Source organism: Girardinichthys multiradiatus, chromosome 9, assembly GCF_021462225.1.
Source record: "Girardinichthys multiradiatus isolate DD_20200921_A chromosome 9, DD_fGirMul_XY1, whole genome shotgun sequence".
NCBI lineage: Eukaryota > Metazoa > Chordata > Actinopteri > Cyprinodontiformes > Goodeidae > Girardinichthys > Girardinichthys multiradiatus.
Window position 1 is genome coordinate 39,833,722 of NC_061802.1, and position 23,042 is coordinate 39,856,763.

The 23,042-nt window shown below is 39.0% G+C and overlaps 1 protein-coding gene across 1 annotated transcript in view; it reads right to left on the minus strand.

The window, feature by feature from the left end:
• The window catches only part of LOC124874150 (gamma-aminobutyric acid receptor subunit gamma-3), an 81,065-nt gene that overhangs the window by 55,737 nt on the left and 2,286 nt on the right, over positions 1 to 23,042 (minus strand). Inside the window, exon 3 of the mRNA XM_047375387.1 lies at positions 907 to 974. Coding sequence (XP_047231343.1) covers positions 907 to 974 — 68 coding nt within the window. The remainder of the gene's footprint in view (positions 1 to 906; positions 975 to 23,042) is intronic.

The window sequence follows — 23,042 nt, forward strand, 5'->3', positions numbered from 1 at the left end:
GAGATCAGCTTGGACACAAAGAGAAAAATCAAGGGAAAAGATAAACAGAGGTGCAATAGAATAATGGTGAGAATGAACTAAGAAACTAAGCACAATACAATTGTACAGTTGCATTGTTTCTTATCAAGCCATGTATGATGGAACATTTTAAGATGTCTTTTGTGGTTTAAAATGTAAGGAAATGAAGAGGATTTGGTGGAACATCAAGTTCTCTCACATCTTAGAAATATGTGTGATGCTGTTGAGATCAGTGTGAGATTATGTGATGTTATTTTTGGGTCATTAATGTGATATTTGTGTCATAACTGCGTGGATGCAGCAGCGGAATTTCTGTCAAATGTATAAAAAAAGATCAGTGCCAGACTAGGTTATCTGGTGAAAATACTTTGTTTGCTAGTGTTAAATGCAAAGTAAGGCAAGTCTAGAGCTTCATCGGGAACAAGTCTTCATTACACCATTAAAATAAAAGGCAGACTGCAATAGTCCAACAGGGGGTATGAGATCAGTATCAGGCGTGGGCATAAAGGACATTGAAAGTCCATCCAAGTGGTGAAAATAAATTATTACCCAGCTGAGTTTAAAAGCATTGCCCATAATACTGGAACCTACCAAATATTGCATCCAAGAAGTCATTTGCAATTGCTGCATTGCACACATTAGTATTGGGATCATGGAGGAAATTCAATACATTTTGCAGTTCTACTGGAGATGAATACTATTCTATACTAACAGTAAATCATTTCAGGAAAGGCTTTCTTTATTTCTACATGAAACAAAGCTGTATCACCATGTATCTGAATATTTAACAAAAATAATTATATAAACCAAAAGGAACCTGTTCTTCTATAAAGTATCCAGTTCTCACCAGCATACCACAAGCTACAATACAAGGGAAGTTTGACTTACCATATTGATTGAAGACACTGGGCCAATGCTGTTCACAAATATGTCCACATCTATGACAGTTGGTTTCCCTGAAGAAGAAGAAATATATATTATATAATTAAAGCAGTGGGGATTGCTCTAAGACCGCAAGGAAGCTCAGCTTCCCCTAAAATGTCAAAAAATAAGTGATCAAATATATACTGTTGTGTGTACATGTCATTGACTAAATATGCGCTACAACGCGCTCAATTTTTGTTCAGAATCAGCTTCTTATCACTGGTAACGACGCAGCTTTCCTCTCACTCATTCCCGCAGCTTCATAGTGCTTTAAACAGTGAGTTCAATTATGAAGCAAAAATGCTGGGCTTTGTCCCGCCCATCGGACGCTCAACGTCTCTGGGAGTCTATGGGGCAGCCTCGGCTGCAGCGAAACGAGACGAGTCATTGGATAAATGCTGGGCTTTGTCCCGCCCATCGGACGCTCAGCGTCTCTGGGGGTCTATGGGGCAGCCTCGGCTGCAGCGAAACGAGACGAGTCATTGGATAAATGCTGGGCTTTGTCCCGCCCATCGGACGCTCAACGTCTCTGGGGGTCTATGGGGCAGCCTCGGCTGCAGCGAAACGAGACGAGTCATTGGATAAATGCTGGGCTTTGTCCCGCCCATCGGACACTCAGCGTCTCTGGGGGTCTATGGGGCAGTGGGCTGGCCTCGGCAGGCCCGGACACTCAGCTTCTGCATGATGATTGGATGATCTGTCTGAGGCTGAATCCCTTTTTGATTGACAGCGAAAAGAGCGAATCAGCAATCTTGAAATTGAGCTTCCCCTCCTTGAAAGACCAGCATCTGCCACTGAATTAAAGTGAAAAAAAAAAAGTCCTGGACTAAAGACCCTTTGCTGTTCAGAATCCTCTCAAGAGAGAGTAGCTGCTGAGTGAAGAGGCCCTCAAGGCGTAATGATCACACATTAGTCTTCATCACAAACTGCTATGATGAAACACCTCCATCAGTGTTCTATTGAAAGAGACAATTATGCATTGATTATTCACCAGTGAACCAAGCCCAGAGCCGCATATTTAGACCTTATCCCATTAAGACCTGACTCTCATTCAATGTAGTTTCATGTGGCCTTCATTCTTCAGTTTCTCTTCTTTTTAGTGGCAATCAGAGCTGTGCCTTAGTTTTTGTTTTATTTTCATTAACAGCTGTTTCAGGAAATCATACCCAAAGAATAGATGCCACTGAGGTGACATGTTTATATTCCAGGCATATATTGAGTTTTCTACATAGAAAAACAAGGGCAAAGCAGATTAAAATGGGCTTTTGCACAAAAGTGAAAAGACTGAAAAGGAATTAAACCATCTATATGTTCAGGCCTGCAATGTATTTCCGATAAATGTTCAATTAAAACTCCTTTACCATTTAATGCTCGACCCTCCCGTCCATTTTCTGGCAATGAAAGCAAACGGCAGGACAGCAAAAACAACATGGCCTTAAACTAAAAGTCTTTCTGATATAAATGTTTTAAAGAGAAATACGGCACCTTCCGAAGGTATTCATACAACTGGAACCTTTTTGCATTTTGTCACACAACAACTACAAATCTGGAGGTATTTTTCGGGGATTTCATGGAAACCAACAACTCAAAGTAGTGCATAATTATTAAGTGAAAGAAATAAAAAAAAAATGTTTTTTTCATTTATGTATTTTTCATCATTTCTTACAGGTAAAAATCTGAGGCTTCAGAGGTTTGTTAGAGAACATAGGTGAACAACCACCATCAGGAAGACCAAAAAACAGAACAGAAACATCATAGGTGAAGTTGTGGAGATATTTTAAGCAAGTTTATACTGTAAATCAAGGTCCCAAGCTTAAAACATCTTAAGGTGACCGTTTCATCGATTATCTAAAACTGGAAAGAATATGGCCAAGACAAGGCCATCCACCTCAACTGACAGTTTAGACACATAGACCATTGTTACTCTAGAGGAGCTGGAGAAATTTAGAGCTCAGGTGGGTCAAAATCAGGAGACTTATTGTTTACCTTTAAAATAAAATAACAAATCTTACTGAAAACAGTAAAGGGGACATGACCCTAAGATGGCACAGAGTTTAGACAAGCGACCTGGAAGCATAGAGTTTAAGAAGCCAGCACAGAGATGGGGGTCTATGGGCCAAAGTCTCCCAAGCTTTGACATTGGTATTCCTCCATTGGCATTCCTCCTCCCCTGAAAGAAACTTTGATTATATTTTAAGAATATGGACCCAAAAGCACAGAGTGCATCAATGAATGGGTTAAAATAAATTAAAGGGGCTCATACAGCCCTAAAATATTGAAATTCAAGAATTTTAGTCTGTAGTCCAACTTTTGTTTACTTTTCTATCCTTTTTTTTTACTTTCTTTCATCATGCCACTACAATGTACATTTTTATGTTTTTTGTCACTGCAAAGTAGTTTATTCTCATCATGTAAAGCACTTTCCATTGCTTTGTTTCTGAAATGTGCTATATAAATAAACTTGCCATGCCTTACAGTAAATTTATGTTAATTTTTCCAAAGGGAAATGCATTCCTATGCATTTGCCATTAACCAATCAATCAGGATATGAATCTTTATTTTCTAATAAAATTTTTCTGACATAACAAACCAAAAATGTCCAATTTTACAAATTTTAACAATGTCATTCAATGTAGTTGTATGCATTTAACAGGTAATAACTGAGGTTTTACTTGTTATAAAAAATAAAAAAGAATAAGCAGGTAAAACTGTACTTCAGCTTTTCGTTAACAAGGTTTTCTCTTTGGCACAGACACTACAATGCATGGCTACTGTGTTGTAAGCTGTAATTGAGCTTGTTCTTACACCACCACTTAGCAGCAGCTATACTAGTACTTGTCAGTCAGGTAATGAGGAGGTGCAATTAACCAGGAATTAATTACGTGTGTGTGTGTGTGTGTGTGTGTGTGTGTGTGTGTGTGTGTGTGTGTGTGTGTGTGTGTGTGTGTGTATTTGTGTGCCTTTATGAGCCTCAACTCACTAAAACATTCTGAGAGGCCATATGAAGAATATTGTGCTGTTAATGTTTACTATAATTAACATTTTTAAAAGAAAATATTTTAGATATTTTCAGAGATACGACAAGGAATCAGTGGTGAACAGAATCAGGTGACTTCTTTCTGGACTGGGCCAGTGACTGTCCTGTTGGAACCTCAGAACGGCCATCTTTTTCCATATAATGAGATTGGAAGCAGTACCAGGTTGCACTGACAACAAGACTCTTCAGTGTGGAAGTTGTTACTTAATAAGAAAGACTCAAAGTTAACCGTTGTCGGTATCAGTAATATGTATCAGTAATATGTGATCACAGGAATGATGTCATAGTTTGAATTAAAAAGCTGCTTTCTGCTGAGGTGTGTTGGTTGTTTCTAGACTTCAAGGATGGTGGCCATTTTGTTCCATCACCATTTTGTACTTTTGCAATTTTGGTCATTTACGTTCTAACTTTTCAGGAACGAAAAGGAGCCATCTACCACAGGATGACAAGTCATACCCAAATTGAGGAGAGTTTGTAGAATTAGTGATGGTGCAAACTGACCAGGAACTGTCTTTAGCAGATTACAACAAAATTGCTCTTTTTATGCTTTTAAAATGTCATCCTCAATCTTTCATAGATTTGATATGTTGGCAGATTTTTGGAAGTGTCAAATTTAACGTAAGGGTCTACATTTTTGAGAGAGTGAACATGTTTAGTTAGTAAAGCCAACCTTATTAATCCTGCTGATCACTAAGAAAGAACACTAAAACAGTTAAAAATGTCATCTCCAAATCATTTTAACTTTAAGTAATTAAAACCTTGTTTGACTGTGACTGCTGTGTCTCAAACACACACACAGAAAGGCATTGCCTTTCCAAAAACAATAATGACCACTCAAAGCGGGAGGCTAGAAAAACCACAAAATGCAGTTATAGTTTTAAAAGAGAAATTGTAATTGGCTAAAATTGGTATCGCAGGTTTGAAGTTTACATTACCCAAATCTCTGATTGTTGCCTCTCTAGTTGTGTTCTAGGAGGAATCTGAAGGTACTATGTATTCTGTCCTGCAGCGCTTTGGAGAGCACAGCCAGTGATTAGAAGACAGATCCTAGAACCAAACTCTTGTAAGATTAATGCGTCATTATGTAGGATGCTGACAGTGATGTATTAGCTGATCTCTCTTCAGGCTGAGACCAGAGTCTGGTTCTCTGATGAATGCACAGCTTTAAGCCAGGAGGAAACAAACTGCAGCAGCAAGGCTCAGTTTGGCACATAGGTGTTAATGATCAACACGGTCATGTGACCACACAGCTGGATGTTTGCTTTTTCAGGGTGAAATATAATTAGAAGCACCCTTGACAGACCACATTACCAGGTTAGCTTTACTCAGTGAGACTAAGACAAAAAAACGTACAACCTGAACAGGTCGCCAGTCCATTACAGGGCAACACAGACACATACAGGACAAACAACCATGCACATACTCATTCACACCTAAGAGCAATTTAGAGAGACCAGTTAACCTAACAGGCGTGTCTTTGGACTGGAGTACCCGGTGAGAACCCACGCATGCAAACTTGGCTGAGTCTTTGCCATTGTGGCTATTATTTGATTGATTCCAGGCCTTTCGTTTTCTTCCACATTTCTCTGCTTTTGCTTTTAATTTTAAAGCATTGGAGAGCAGCAGCCGAGCAGCAAATCATATTCTACACCTCTTTATATATTTCCCTTCTCCAATCCGTGTCTTAAGGTACGCTGTTCTTCTGAACAATGCTTGAAACTATCCATTCTTGTCAGGTTTTTTTTTTTTATTCATGTACAACGTGTGCTGGCACCTGTTTCTTCATAGATTTAATGACCTCAGTAACTGAACTCCACACTTATTTTGAACACACCTCTATCAATCACCTATTCATTTACACAGACAGGACCATGCATATAATGAATGTTGGTTGTTTTGGTTTTCTATGACTCTACTACACCAATTAGTAAATTATTTGCCATGTGGTAATATGATTTCTACTAAAAACACAGTGTTTGATCTAATCAATCTAGTTGAAGTGCTATTATTTTGAACACTGCTGCAACTGGACTGATTGGATGCTCTGTTGCTCTGGGTAACGTCACTTCCTGTTTTCGCTGTTGGTGAATTGTTTGGTGTGTGAAGCTCTCTCGTTTGATCTGATTTCTCTCTACTGTGATATCTCTTACTTGTTCTAATACATAAGCACGTTAAAACACTTACTTTCTGTTGCTGCATTTAACGTTTGGGGACTCTCCGTGTCTTACACGGTTTTTCTATTAGTGGTAAGGGGTCGCTAGCTTAGCTTTAGCTCCACCATGGCTACCCGTTCAACTGTTTCTCTCTCTGAGTCTTCTCTCTACTGCTCTCTGTGTCAGATGTTCAGTTACTCCTCTGCCTACTTTAGTGATAATGGGACGTGTAATAAATGTAGCATTTTTGTAGCTTTGGAGGCGAGGGTGTCAGAATTGGAGGCCCGGCTCCGCGATGTTGAAAAACCAGCAGATAGCCGAGGCCCCTTAGCCAGCACGGAGCCACCGAGGGTAGCTCCCCGTAGCAGTCCTCCAGCAGAGCCCGCGCAGCCGGGGCTTCAGGCCAGCTGGGTGACAGTACGTAGAAAGCATAGTCCTAGATCCCGGCCCACAAGTCACCACCAACCCGTCTGCGTTTCTAACAGATTTTCCCTGCTCAGTGACACACCCGCTGAGAAGCCAACTCTGGTAATTGGCAGCTCCATAGTCAGAAACGTGGCACTAGAGACACCAGCGACCATAGTCAAATGTCTGCCAGGGGCCAGAACGGGCGACATCAAAAATAAAAAAAATTATCTAAAAGGAGGAAATCAGGAAAATCTAATAAAAATAAACACAACTCAGACCGAAACGAAAAATAAAACAATTAAATGTGGCTTACTGAACATAAGATATCTCTCTTCAAAGACATTGCTAGTTAGTGACCTGATTTGTGTCAATCAGATTGATTTACTTTGCCTCACAGAAACCTGGCTGCAGCAAGAGGATTATGTTACTATAAATGAGTCAACTCCTACTAATTATTAACATTTAATTTTCACATTCCTCGAATTACTGGGCGAGGAGGAGGAGTAGCAACCATCTTTCAGTCTGATTTATTGATTAGCCCCAGACCAATCAATAGCTACAACTCTTTTGAATATTTAATCCTTAGTTTTTCTAATCCAAATTGCCAAGCACTAAAACCTCTTCTGTTTGTTGTTTTGTACCGTCCACCAGGCCCTTACTCTCAATTTTTAGATCAGTTTTCAGACCTTTTATCTGATTTACTGTTAAATACAGATAAAGTTATTATAGTGGGGGATTTTAACATTCATGTAGACGCTGAAAGTGATAGCCTAAATATAGCGTTTAATGCTATCTTAGACTCAATTGGCTTTGATCAAAACATTAACAAACCTACCCACCTTTGTCTTCATTCTCTCGACCTTGTGCTGACATATGGCATTGAGTGTAAAGACATAACAATATTCTCTCATAACCCTGTCCTGTCTGACCATTTCTTAATAACCTTTGAGTTTAATTTAACCGAGTACTCCACACCTGAAAGAAAATGTCATTATAGTAGATCATTATCAGGCGATGCTGTAACAACCTTTAAAGAATCTGTTCCACTTTTAATTTCCTCATTATCACTGAAAAGCACAGTGGAGGGCAATAATTCTGTTTCTGCCCCTTCACAAATTGATTCTTTTGTTCATAGTGTTTCTTCATCATTGCGTGATGCATTAGACAATGCAGCCCCCTTGAAAAAGAAGGTAATCATTAATAGGAGTCTAGCTCCTTGGTTTAATTCAGAGCTGCATACTTTAAAGCACAATGTTAGAAAATTGGAGAGAAAATGGCACTCTACACACCTAGAGGATTCCTACTTAATCTGGAAAAATAGCCTACTGTTGTATAAAAAGACACTTCGCCAAGCTAGAACAGCTTATTTCTCATCATTAATAGAAGAGAACAAGAATAATCCTAGGTTTCTCTTTAGTACAGTTGCTAAACTTACACAGTCATAGCTTTGTTGAGCCATCCATTCCCTTAGCTCTTAGCAGCCATGACTTTATGGGATTCTTCTTAAATAAAATTTATTCTATTAAAAAGAAAATATTTGACATACTCCCGAAGATGATTACTTCATACTCAGCAAGTGAGACAACATTGGAAATAACTGCAGAACCTGATTTGTGTTTGGACTGTTTTGATCCTGTGAAGCTTCTTGAGTTATCAGAAATATTAGCTTCATCTAAACCTTCAACTTGTATGTTAGACCCAATCCTAACCAAATTATTTAAGGAAGTGTTCCCTCTGATTACCAGCCCCATTTTAGATATGATTAATCTATCTTTAGTAAATGGATATGTACCACAGGCTTTTAAGTTAGCTGTAATTAAACCTTTACTTAAGAAACCTTCGCTTGATCGAGATGACTTGAAAAATTACAGACCTATATCCAATCTTCCATTCTTATCTAAAATTCTTGAGAAAATTGTTGCTAATCAAATGTGTGAGCATTTACACAACAATGACCTGTTTGAAGAATTTCAGTCAGGTTTCAGAGCTCATCATAGCACTGAAACAGCTCTGCTGAAAGTCACTAATGATATTCTTATGGCCTCAGATAATGGACTTGTGTCTGTTCTGGTTCTGTTAGATCTCAGTGCTGCATTTGATACAGTCGATCACAAAATTCTCTTAGAAAGGCTGGAATATGCTGTAGGGATCAGGGGAACAGCGCTAAGCTGGTTTAAATCTTATCTGTCTGACAGATTCCAGTTTGTTCATGTAAATGATAAATCATCTTTAAACTCCAGGGTTAATTGTGGAGTACCACAGGGCTCAGTACTTGGGCCAATTCTCTTTACTATATATATGCTTCCAATAGGTCAAATTATTAGGCAGCATGGGATAAATTTTCACTGTTACGCTAATGATACTCAGCTTTACTTATCCATAAATCCTGATGAGCCCAACCAGTTAGATAGACTAAAAGCATGTCTTGAAGATATAAAAACTTGGATGACGTTACATTTTTTGCTTCTAAATTCAGACAAGACAGAAGTTGTCGTCTTTGGACCGGAGTCTTTAAAAAAGAAACTTAACCTGGATGGCATTAAATTGACCTCTGATAATAAAGTAAAAAACCTTGGTGTTATTTTTTACCAGGATATGTCATTTAAATCCCATATTAAACAGGTTTCTAGGATTTCCTTCTTTCATCTCCGGAACATTGCCAAAATTAGAAATATCCTGTCCAGGAGTGATGCTGAAAAACTAGTCCATGCATTTGTTACTTCAAGGCTGGACTATTGTAATTCGTTACTATCAGGATGTCCACAAAATGCAGTTAAAAGCCTTCAGCTGATTCAAAATGCTGCAGCAAGAGTTCTGATGAAAATTAAAAAGAGAGATCATATTTCTCCTATTTTAGCTTCCCTTCATTGGCTCCCTGTTAAGTCCAGAATAGAATTTAAAATTCTCGTCCTCACATATAAAGCCCTTAATGATCTAGCTCCATCATACATCAGAGATCTGATTGTTCCATATGTTCCTAACAGAGCACTTCGTTCTCAGACTGCAGGTTTACTGGTGGTTCCTAGAGTCTCTAGAAGTAGAATGGGAGGCAGATCCTTTAGTTATCAGGCTCCTCTCCTGTGGAACCAGCTCCCAGCTTTAGTCCGTGAGGCAGACACCCTGTCTACTTTTAAGTCTAGGCTTAAAACATTCCTTTTTGATAAAGCTTATAGTTAGAGTGGCTTAGTTTATCCTGAGCTATCTCTGTAGTTATGCTGCTATAGGCTTAGAGTGACCCATTTTTCTTCACTCCGCTACTTTCTCCTACTACTCTCCATTTAGGCATTATCTATAGTTATCTATCTTTTGAGAGAAATCTGTCCCATTTTATTCTGTCTATGAGTGGACTGATCTGATTAAATGTTTCTGCATATGAAATGGTTCTTTTTGCCTTGAGAGATCAATAAACAGACATTGAATTGCTTTTGCCTTCCTCCCAAACCCTGTTGGTTGGAGTAAGGGGGAGTCAGGTTTAGCCTAAACCGGCTCAGTTATGGTTGAGGTGCAAACACACCCTCAATTTCTGCTACCTGTGTGACCCCTTCTCTTTTCCGATGGTTGTGATCAGTTTGACAGAGAGAGGTATCCCAATCCTTGTGGTTTTTAGTATAACAATGACCATCAGTGGGACCCTTTGTGAGGTGCCTTGAGACGACATTGTTGTAAATAAGCGCCGTTTAACTAAACAATCTGAACTGAAACTATCTGTTTAGTTATGCTGCTATAGGCTTAGGCTGCTGGAGGACATAACGACCACTTTCACCCTCTTCACTACATTCTCACACTACTCTCCAATTTTGCATTGTTTGCTGTTATTTCAGCTTTTAACCTTGTTCTCTCTTTTTTCTTCCTAGAAGCTACACCTGGACTGGCTCTGTGTCTGCCTGTGACACCTTTCTGGAGAGGGGAATCGTCCGAGCTTCTGCTGGCAACAACTTAATGCTCACCCTCTACCGATGATCCACATAGCCCTGTCTTTTAGTGTTTAACCCTTTCTCTCTCCTAGACATGGAAATTGACTGAGCTTTTACTGTAACTAATTATATGTGCTCTCTTTCAGATTCTAACCTTGAAAACTGGCTCAGAGTTTATCTGTTCTTTCTTTCTAGGTGAAACGACTAAAGGAGCTACATCCATTAACATTTACTTTTCCTTTCCATAGAAAGTACTTCTGGATCAGTGCTTCTGTGTTCTTTTTGTGTCTCTGCTCTGTTCTCTCAAACCCCCAGTCGGTCGTGGCAGATGGCCGCTCACACTGAGCCTGGTTCTGCTGGAGGTTTCTTCCTGTTAAAAGGGAGTTTTTCCTCTCCGCTGTCGCTACATGAATGCTCAGTATGAGGGATTGCTGCAAAGTCAACGCCAGTGACTGTCCACTGTCTCTACATGCTGATCCGGGAGGAGGGAATGCTGCAAGTCATTCACTGGATGCAATCTGCTGGGTTTCCTTAGATAGAAAAACTTTTTATCCAATTTGAATAAAAAGCTAACTCCGACTGCACTGTTCAATTGTTAGGATTAATTGGAATGTATGTACCTGACTGTTGTGAAGTGCCTTGAGACGACATGTGTTGTGAATTGGCGCTTTATAAATAAAACTGAATTGAATTGAATTTAATTGAATTGAACACAAGTGTACGCCATCTCGAATTAGTAACATAGGTTTAAATAACAGTGTTTTTAAATGCCACCAGTGTCACAACCAACCAATCATTGATTTGATTGGTGGAAGCAGTACTAGAAAGCAACACAGTAACGGAATCAGTTTTTATTAATGCTACCAACAATATATAAAGAGAGATTAATCCAGACAGCTAAATCAGCTAAAATTGTACTTTCTGTATTTATAGATTTAGCAGTAAATATCATCTGTTGCCTAGCTGACTAACTGATGTGGTGACATCAAACATCAGTTTCTGTGAGGACATGTGTGTGCAGACCAAGACCTTCTGCACCTTTGGGAACAAGCCATGGTTTACTCCACATCTCAGGAATCTGAGCAAGGACAAGGAAGAAGCTCACAGCAGTGAAGATTGGGTGCGGTACAGGCAGGCCAGGAACAAACTAACAAAGGAGATCAAAGCAGCCAAGAGAAGCTACAGTGAGAAGCTGAAGAACAGCCTTTCTACTGGTGATACTTCGGCTGTATGGACTGGTCTGAGAAACCTGACTGCCTACAGGAGCCCCCCCCGCCCATCCTGAACAGAATCCTGGCCAACCGTCTGAATGGCTTCTACTGCAGACATGACAAGAAGCCATTCACACCTCAAATCATCTCCTCCACATCCCATTCAGGAACAAGTTCTTCCCACAAAGCTACCAATCCCCTACCTTCAGATCCTCCGCCTGCACTAAAGATCTCCGAGGAAGATGTAAACAGGCTCTTTCAGCGCATGAAAACAAAGAAAGCTGGAGGACCTGATAACGTCTCCCCATCATGCCTGAAAGCCTGTGCAAATCAACTCATTCTGATTCTCACCCGGATCTTCAACAAGTCACTGGAGACGTGTGAGGTCCCCTCCTGCTTCAAACGATCCACCATCATCCCGATTCCCAAGAAACCCATCATCCTAGGCCTGTAGCCCTGACATCTGTGATCATGAAGTCCTTTGAGCGGCTGGTGTTGAAGCACCTGAAAGACATCACAGGCCCCCTGCTGGACCCCCTGCAGTTTGCTTACCAAGCAAACAGGTCGGCAGATGATGCTGTTAACTTAGGTCTACACTTCATCCTGCAACACCTCGACCACCCAGGGACCTACGCCAGGATCCTGTTTGTAGACTTCAGCTCGGCCTTCAACACCATCATACCAGACATCCTCCACCAGAAGCTCACCCAGCTCAACGTCCCAGCCTCCACCTGTCAGTGGATCAACAGCTTCCTGACAGACCGACAGCAGCAGGTGAGACTGGGGAGCATCCTCTCCCGATCCAGATCAATAGGTTCTGGTGCCCCCCAGGGGTGTGTTCTATCCCCACTCCTCTTCTCTCTCTATACAAATGACTGCACCTCAGTGGACTTGTCCGTGAAACTCCTGAAGTTTGCAGATGACACCACTGTCATTGGACTGATCCAGGACGGTGATGAGTCTGCATACAGACAGCAGGTGGATCGGCTGGTACACTGGTTAGAACTACCTTGAACTCAACCCACTCAAGACTGTGGAAATGGTGGTGGACTTTCGGAGAACACCACCCCCATATACCCCCTCACCATCCTCAACAACACCATGTCAGCTGTGGACCACTTCAGGTTCCTAGGAACCACCATCTCTGAGGACCTGAGATGGTCCTCACACATAGACAATGTTCGGAAGACCCAGCAGAGACTGTACTTCCTGAGGCAACTCAAAAAGTACAACCTTCCACAGGAGCTGCTGGTCATCTTCTACACTGCCATCATTCAATCTGTCCTGTCTACATCATCTCAGTGTGGTTTGGCTCATCCACAAAACAGGACAGGTCCAGACTGCAACGAACAGTCAGGAATGCAGAGAAAATAATCAGAGCTGACCTTCCCTCCATCCAGGACTTATACAGGTCTAGGGTCAGGAAAAGAGCTGCAAAAATCTCTGCAGACCCCACACACCCTGCACATAAACTGTTTAGAGTTTTACCTTCAGTCCGCCGCTACAGAGCACTGTTTACTAAAACCAGCTGCCACAGAGACAGTTTCTTCCCCCAGGCTGTTTCTCCAATGAACATTCAATAGAGTACCAAACAACAGCATACAGATGAAGCAAATGCACCTTTTTATTTATATATGTGTATATTTGTTTATTGTATATATGTATATTCTTTAATGCAAAAAACAAAAACCAGAGAGCAAGGTGTACCGGAGTCAAATTCCTTGTTTGTATGTACGAACTTGGCAATAAAGCTGATTCTGATTCTATGACATGGCTTCATGAGGGAGAGTTGCAACTTATTCTTGGTGGTCAGTGGAGCAGCAGCGTGACAATTGATGGCATGAAAACGTCAGCTTCTGCTCTCCTAATCCAGGATCTCTACTAAAATGAATGCCAAAGGGCTCTGAAATATTTAAAAAGCAGAACAGATCACCCACCTCAGGCTGAGCTGCACTATAGTGGGTCATCAGTTACCCAATAAGTAGACATCAAAGCCACTTCAAGAAGGCTCCTTAATTAACTGAATGAAATACCTGCAACAAGGCTGCAACAAAAAGGAATATAAAACCGATGGTTTTGAATTAATCAGTTTTAAGTTGTGGTTTTTGACCTGTAAAAGGTGAGAAATAACTTATCTGTAGACGTAGTAGTTATTAATTTATTAATTCAGTACAAGGTCTCAGCAAATGCAACAATTAAATCAACAGACAGAGTATTTTGGGAAGCTTGATCAGCGGGCAGTATTAATAAAGGCACTGACTTATTATATCTAATATGTACCTTAAAGTGACGCATATTAACCAGAGACTTAGATCAGTCTTGATGCAACAAGCATAGCACCAGAATCTGCAAAATCTGAAGTTCATCAAAATATGATGCTGGTTTGTTTCCAAAATTTAATTTGTTGTTTTCCCACACTCAGTGCTCTGAACAATTACACCATGTGACAGAACATAAAATCAATCAATCGATCAACCATTATCATTTTACTGACAGAAGCTGACAGTAACTGACTTAATTACTAGGTAACAGTCTGAACAAAAGAAACAGCACATTTGTTTTATATCGTGTTCTCTTTCTCTTATGTTATTGTAATTTGAGTGGTGTTTTATTCTAATGGTCTCCACTTTTAGTAGGACAAGACACAGCATTTCACACAATAGAGACAAAATAGAGTTGGTACTTATAATATGGCATCTCCTTGTTCATTAATCCACATTTGTTAGTGGAAGTAGCTGTTTACTGTACTTACTTTTGCTAATTTACATACTGAGTTGCTGCTAAAGTTTAACAAGAAACTTCTTCAAGTTTATTTTTAACAAAATTAGCAGTACCATAATTATTTGCAACCCTACAGAGTCATGTAATGGTGAAGAGCTGGACCCAAATGCAGGGAGGAGACAGGAGGCAGGCAGATGAAAATAAACAGTCTACAAAAGGAAATTCAAAAACTAAAGTCCAGGGAAATCCAAAATGTACCACAAGAGCAACACAGGGAAACAGGCTGGTGAGAATAATACTAGGATCTGAGCAAGAGCTGATTAATGAGAGACATTAAAACTAGGAAGGTGATTACTGAACAAGAAGTAGGTGATTGGTTAGAAACCATATAGATTTGACTATGTGGTTCATTATCCTGTTAAAAGACCCAACATTGATTGGATATGTTTTCTGGACGAGAACCCAGTTTTTTGTTTTTTTTTCATTTTAAATCTTCTACTAATTCAAAAGGTTCATGATACCATGAACCTGAACAAGGTTCCCTGAGCTGTTGGAATTCAAACAGACACACAGCATCACACCTCCTCTACCCCACTTAACAGTAGGCATGAGGTGATTAGCCACATATTGTACTCATTGTTTCATTGCTTCAAGTCCCAGTAGAATCTGTTAAACTCCATGTGTTTAATAGTTGGACTCAAAAGGCCTTTCCTCTGAATGTTTCCAACCAACCAGTTGGGATGTTCATAGTGTCTAATAGTTGTCATTGATATTTAGTGACCCCAGGTTGCCACTCTTTGCTGCAGTGAGCTTTGGAGATTTATTTTACATCCTGCTCACTGGGTGGTGGTGGTGATAACATAATCCTCAATCCTTGTCCAGCCTTGCTTGTCACAAGTTCACAATTTTAAAACCTTTATTTCTTGCTCTGACTGTAGATATCAACAAGTTTTAGGCAAGAACTATTTTCCTGTAGTGATTTCATAATTTATGAGGATCAACACACAACTGCCTTACTTCATGACATTTTCTCATGTCTTTACCATTTTGCAGTAAAAGAAATGGGCCCATGTCACATAATATTTCTGTCCCAGGGAAACAGAAACTCATAGATTAGTAATTACCAGTTCCTAGACATTCTGATCAATATAAAAGTAATTATAAAAAAGTTCAGTTACATTTTATTAATAGAAATTGAACAGGGTGCCAAGAATTTCACCACCAAAGATTATGATTAAAGCAGCTGTTTGTTGTTTATAATTTTTTTCTTCCACATAATAAATGTACTCACATTCAAAGTGGGGTTTTCCAAAAAATGTCTGTAAGAGATTATGTTACTGCAATAAAAGATACATACATTTTTAGATGTTTTAAACACAATTCACCAGAAGTGCCATTAAATGTGGATGTTTATTTCAGTTATTCCTTTTGTAATTTAATCACTTTGCAAGGATACAAAAGCAGGTGGAATAAAGTTACAAGGAAGCTTAAACACAATTTGTCAACTATTACTACAGTGCTGGTAGACATGAGAATGGAAAAAGACTGCTTAAACGTTCTCAGTTAATGTTGGACTGCATTATAACATCACCAATGTTAAAATCCTTTTATATTCAAGCAATGTGGTGAAAATGGCCTGTTGTTGTTCAACTGTGAGTTTTAAAAGTCACATTCATTAAAGCAGAAAGGACAAGCTCAAATGACTTTAGGCCACCATCTGTCATCAAAAGGCACACATAACAACAAATGGCTCTCTGATTTACTTATCTGTGACCTGTGGCCAGGGGAATTAAAAAACAAAGGCTAATTGCCCACATCGTGTATCTCATTAGTTCTTTGAAGTCACCTACATGAGTTAATTTTGTCCATTTTGGCTAGGCAATTGGCAAGGAATACAAATCTGAGATGCACAGGAGACTCATAAATTGTGACTGTGTGTGTATGTGTGTGAATCCGAATATCTAGTTCTCCCTAATGTAGCCTAGCGAAAAGGTCGCTGTTTTTTCTTACAGAGAAATATAGTTGCTACACAAGTGGATAATAACAGCTGAACACTGTTCATTTGCAGCTATAGACACCCTCCCCCCAGGTCTTAATCTGCTTCATCCATTCTGGGACTAGATCCTATCGCACCAATTAATGGGCTACAGGCAAAGACAGGGTACACCCTGGAGAAACACCTTAATATCATTTGGACTCCCCAGTTAACCTAACATGTATATTTCTGGACTGAAAGTTGAGGTGCCCAGAGAAAACCATCTTATACCCAGGCAGAATATGTAAACATCTCAATGAAAATCCACAACCAGAATTCGAAGCCGCTGCCTTCTTGCTGCTTCTTTATTGACGGACAATGGAACTGGAAAAGCAGATTTCATGATCACTCTATAACATTGTACAAAAGATTGCTTCTCTGTATTGACTTTCAATATTTATATTGTTAATGTTGAACAAAGCTAGCATTTACTTGTGTTACCTTCTGGTAAAATGTTGTTTTATGTGCAACACATATAGAGATATAGAGCTGCATCCAGCATTCATTCATCTTCTTCTTCTATATCGCTTATTCCATAGTGGGTCAAGGGGGAGATGGTGCCTATCTCCAGCAGTCTGTGGGCAAGAGGCAAGGTCCACCCTGGACAGGTCAGCAATCCGTCGCAGGGCAACACAGAGACATACAGGACAAGAGTACCCAGAGAGAACATCCAAACTCCATGCAGAAAGACCCCCGGCCGGGAGTTGAACCCAGGACCTTATTGCTGCAAGGCAACAGTACTACAAACTGCGCCACCGTGCAGCCCAACCCAACATTTCTGATTAATACAATTTCTCTCATATTTCAGTGACTCCTTGCAACAGTAAGCCAATGTTATATTCATATGTGACATAACAGCATTTTCCGCTCTTGTAATAGAGGTGGACGAAGCAGAGACCTCCCCAGCATGTGTAGCCCACGTCACATATGCAATATCTGGTCTTTTTAGCATGATGTAATGGGATTTTCCACTACAGATCAAAATCTGTAAAACTCTTGACTAGGAAACAAGTTTGACCTACTTTTGTTGCCCTAAGTAGTTCCATCAATGTGTTAAAGATATAGAGCTGCATTTACAATAAAAAGCAACTATTCTTTCTCTCTGAGCACAGTTAATATATGTAATTAAACACATACTAATGTTAATGGTGATTTTCTTCAGTGTAGGTTAACAGGCCTGGTACTAACTTGTTTTGCCATTATGTTTGACATGCTAGCTATGTTGTAATAGTTGTAATCAATATATTGTAACATTAATTTGTGCATACATGCATGTTTAATCTAAAACATGTAAGTTACAGATCTAAAAGAGATATTTATTTTTAATGTACTATTTACACTATAATTGCTTAAGAGGAATCAAAGGGAAATCTGACTGGTCAATTTCATTCTGAGCAAATTAAGGTTCAACTTCTGAAAAAAACAAACTATATGTATATATATATATTTATATATATATATATATATATATAAAAAAAATATATATATATATATATATGTGTGTGTGTAACTTGAAATGTAACTTGAAATGATTCATTTAAAAAAATGAAGTTTAGTCATTTTTAGCCATGTTCTAAGCATTCTCATGTTTCTAAGACAGCCCAGAACAGAGACTGTTTTTACACAACTACAGTAGTTTACCCTACATTTTGAAAGTAAACGGTCAGGTGAGGCTGTTTCATTGACTGCTACTTCAGGGTTACATATCACTAAATCCTTCACACTTTCTTTTTTTTTGCTAAAGCAGATTTCAGCCCTCTCAAAGGGTTTAGAAAGGATTTGGGACAGGGAAAACTACTGCTTAGTTTGAAACATTATGTCTTCATTTTCAGTCTTTTGTGCTTTTGAATATGTGCTTTTTGTACTTTTTCTGTTAGAAAGACCTTAACCTCAAATCTGACAAGTACATCTTCCTTTAGAACACTAGTCTTTCAGTCCTGGGATTTCATTTGATACATTTAGTGTTTTCCAAAGCTAAATGCAGCAGAGGCAGCCTAATTGGACCTCAAATATGATCTCTGCAGCCTTGAGAAGCTTCTCTGATTCTTATGAACTAAGCCAAAACTATAGACTTTCAGTAAAATAAGAGTCTAAACATGTACAGAAAGAACAGGACACACACATTAAAGAATTTAAAATCACCAAACAAAGAGTAAACCATGTATGGAAAACTAAAGCTTAGACACAAAAATAATAACAAACCAAAATAATCCAGTTACAAACCAAAAAGACCAACATGAGGCCGTTAGACAGCAAAGTGGAAACCTCCATTTGATTGCTAATGTTTCAATGCGCTGACAGACAGCAGAGGCTTTGAAGCACTGAGGCAGATAAAAGCAGTAGAGGTGAGTGAACACACATGAGACACCAGCTGTGCTCCACCAAGTGTGAGGAGTAAGGATAGGGGTTACTTATTGGAGTCAAAGTGGCACATGCAGATAGCGACACTGAAAAAATAACAGTGAATGTGGGTGGGTTTGTCCTTCTGAAAACAGAGTTGAAAGAGATTTCGACAGCTCAATATGGGAGGTCATCTGTATCTGCCCGGCAGTTACATCTTGTATCTGGGCCAGTTGCAGGTTATTTAGTTCAGTTTAGTTTCATAAAGTTATTCAATTTAAGAGTAATTTAAAGCATCCATAATCTTCAAAACAACAGTGCCATCAACATATAGACAGTGACAAGACGTTTTTAGACCTTACAATCCACCCAGAAGTTAACAATTGTTAATTACTATGTTGTTCTACGGTTCAATGCTTATTGTTGCATTGAGCTGTAATACAATTTAGGGATGATGTGGATGTAGGACTTATATGTTGCAATTCATGCACAGCTCAAATATGTCAAAAAAAGCCTAACAGCAACTAATAAATCGAGACACAGACTGACTGTATACAACTTTATCCATCAAATTTATATTATACCACAGAAATGACTCGAATTTGATGTAGAGGAGGGTTCATTCCTGCTTTGTACTTGGTTTAGCACTAAACTGAACAAATTCCAGAATGATTTTTACTGTTGCAAAATTTCTGAGATTGTCCTTTTCATTAGATTATGGAATTCAATTCAGTTTATTTATATAGTGCCAATTCACAACACATGTTGTCTCAAGGCACTTGACAAATGTCAGGTACATACATTCCAATAAATCCTAACCATTGAACAGTATTGAACAGTATTGATTGAACAGGGATATGTTTATTAAGGAACTTTACAAATATTGGTGCAACATTGAGGAAAACACAGCAGAAGCTTGTGGCATTGACCTTGTGCACAGCAGGAAGTGCATAGCCATAATATGAAAGTCTGACTCCCAACTCCCCATTTCAAAATGGATCTTGGAGATGACCAGTTGCCTTCCACTTAAAAACAACACTTAAACACCTATTGTTGAGATCTGAGCATCCTCTTCATGAGACTGTCTTACAGCAACAGAGTGTCTTCAGTCAGAGGCTTCTTCAGATCTGCTGTAAGACGGAGCGCTACAGGAGATCCTTCCTGCCCACAGCCATCAGCATCTACAACGGCTCTTTGAAGAAACCTACATAATATGAGCTACAACAACATTTAATTTCCCTTTGGGATTAATAAAGTATTTTTGAATTGAATTGAATTGAGATGTAGCAGACTTATTTAACTTATATGGACACCCTACCAATGCTTCTAATAGGCTTCATAAAGGTTCTTGGAATTAACAAGCCTACAGTCATCAGCACCTAGTATTGTTTATATTGCTTCAGGTGTTACTTTTGTAATTTGCATGCAGGTGCATGTGGACCTATGTCATGTTCTCTAAATATGGAAAACTGAATCTAAGTACTGCAAACAATGCCCAATTTCCATTAGTACATACTCAGCGCGGTTTGTCCCAGGTCAGTTCTACTCTACACAGTTTTCATTAGAACTGAGTTCGATCGTAAGGTGGGCGGGATCGTCAATAGCAATGCATTGTCAACAACAATGGAGGACCTGCTGCTTGGTCTATAAACCAACCTTAGAGTGAAAGAAGAGCCAGAGAAGGCAGCAGGCGGCAAGAAGAAGCACTCTAGATAAGTACAAGTGACAGAGGGAAACCATGAAGCGATACGAGCTAAAGAACATGTGAGGATAAGCTAATGCTACACAATGATAACTTGCTACAGTGGTCACATACGTAATAAGGCCAGTGTACAATGAGTTGGTGAAAAACATACAGCTCTGTCTCCAATATTCTGCTATATTCCTATAATCCATTCCCATGGTTCTGATCCATTTTTTTGCTGTGCATCTTTATTTAGCATCCTAGTTGAGTACAGAAATAGTTTAAGCTTCCCCAAACATTATCTTGTTTTTTTCTTATTTGATCTGGGTTTAGTTTCCAATCACAAATTTGGTCAATAATAATACCTGCTTGGCCACATGGTCACTTATTATAACAGCACTTGATGTCCCAGCATTATTTACTATAGCAGCAAAATATCCAAACCAGCAGATACAATCACAATTTTCACAAAAAAAAGGAAAATCTTTTTAAAAAGAAGAAGGTATGGAGATTAATACTGCAAAATTATAACTTTGATAAGTATTTTTCATAAAAAAAATAACATGATAATACAACGATTTGTAATAAAAAACAATCGTGGAAAAATATTTACACTTTTGGTTATTTACCGTCTGCATCCATTTAAAAATAAAAAAAGCAAGTGGGGGAGGGGCATACCAGTCAGCATGTTAAAAAAAGGCTAGTACACTCTTCCCTCACTTATTAGGAAAACAACTGATGAGACATATTTCTAGTAGCTAAAGGTACTGCTGTTTAAATCTACATTAGGCTACAATTGCAAGTAAGACTGTAGGCTGACTATCGAAGCAGATAGCCTGACTAATTATTCAGGTAATTTGTCATATTTTTTGTCACTTTAAGGAGCAAAATGGGTAATGTTCTGTGCAACAACCACTTTAAATCTAGAACTCAGTTTAGGTGATATTTATTCTACACTTTGCTAAAGTCTTTGCATCAAAATCAAAACAACCATAAATAAATATTATAGATATTACAACTGTAATCATCAATATGGTATATATTATTTTAATTGCAGTTGCAATAAATGTTGCTTTCCTCATTTAAATAAAAGAAATAAGCTTATTTTATACATTTTTATTTTCAATTAGTGTGTAAATACAGTGATATCTTCATGTGTTTAGCCAAGGTAATCACACCATGTGAATCACAAACTGGCGCATGCCTACTACAGACAATACAGCCAATAGGATCTCAGAAAAAAAAAAACACACTCTCAGCTAAACTACTGTGCTAGATTGCTTGGCGCACTTTTATTTCCTTTACGGGTAAATTATATTTTGCAGTATTCGAGGTGTATATTTGACTTTGGGTGCTTTATGAAGACATTGATTCAATCTGGGTTCAGTAATCACACGTCATGGTTTGTATTGCATCAGAATATTAGCATTTGTATGAAGTATGTCACAATTTGTTAAAACAGGTAGCTGTTCGTGATACTTCAAAAAAGACAGCCCGTAGTGCATATTTGATGTGATTATAAAAGCAAAACAGCACCCAGGTTTCACTCAGGTCAGTTCCCAATGTGGAGGTGTAAATTATGGTAGCATTTTTACATTGTATTCAAAGGCTGTCATGCAGGTGCACCTTGATCATTGAAAAGTAAACATATTTAATTCACCCAAGTCAAAACGTGTAACTCATTTATTATATAGATTGATCACACAGAGAGCAATACAGTATGTTTGTGTTTTAAAGCATTACTTTTTATGGTTATGGCTTACAGCTAATACAAACCCAAAATTCAGTATCTCATAATTTCAGAATATTACATTAGACAAATAAAACTAGATTCTTAATACAGAAATGTCAGTCAATGCAAGTCCATGCACTGCAGAATATGTGCACTGAATATTTGGCCATGTCTACTTTTCCATGAATTACTATATAATTGCACTGTTGCACTGAGGTGACCACCCTCTGGTTCCGCTGAGGAGTTCAGAAAGCCCAATGCTTCAATTCTGCCCTTCAACATGTCTGAACTGTTGACTCTGGTGTCTCACATCTTCCTCTTGACAACACTCTATATATAAATATGCTTTTTCCTGCTCTCGGTGGAGGTGGACGCTTTTTCTCTGTCTCCCGCACCCCTCCCATATCTGCCCTGCTTCAGCTCTGTATCTTGTCTTTTTTTGGAGCCTCTTTTTGCACATCTTCCAAATTCTTCCAAAATATGGATTTGGTCAGCTGGTCTCTCAATGCAATTGATCAAATTTTCTCGACGAGAAGACAGGGGTCGGGAGAGCCCACTTGCCCGGACGGGACATTTTTCTCCAGATACACGATGGACTCCTGGCAGAAGTGGAGGATTGTGTGTCTGTCGATAATGTCAGTCGAGGATGTGGAAGATGTGTATATAATTGGATGTTTGATATCAGGATTTCTGCTTTTTGGAGTCAGCGGTTACCTGGCATATTGAGAAATTCGGAGAATGTCAGCAGCTGTTCTGGCCATTGTAAGGCTGCCTGGCATGTGTGATGGGATCTTCAGAGCGACCAACACTCAGACTGAGATGTTACGTGAGCTAAATCGCAGACTGGATGTGATCTTTAACAGGA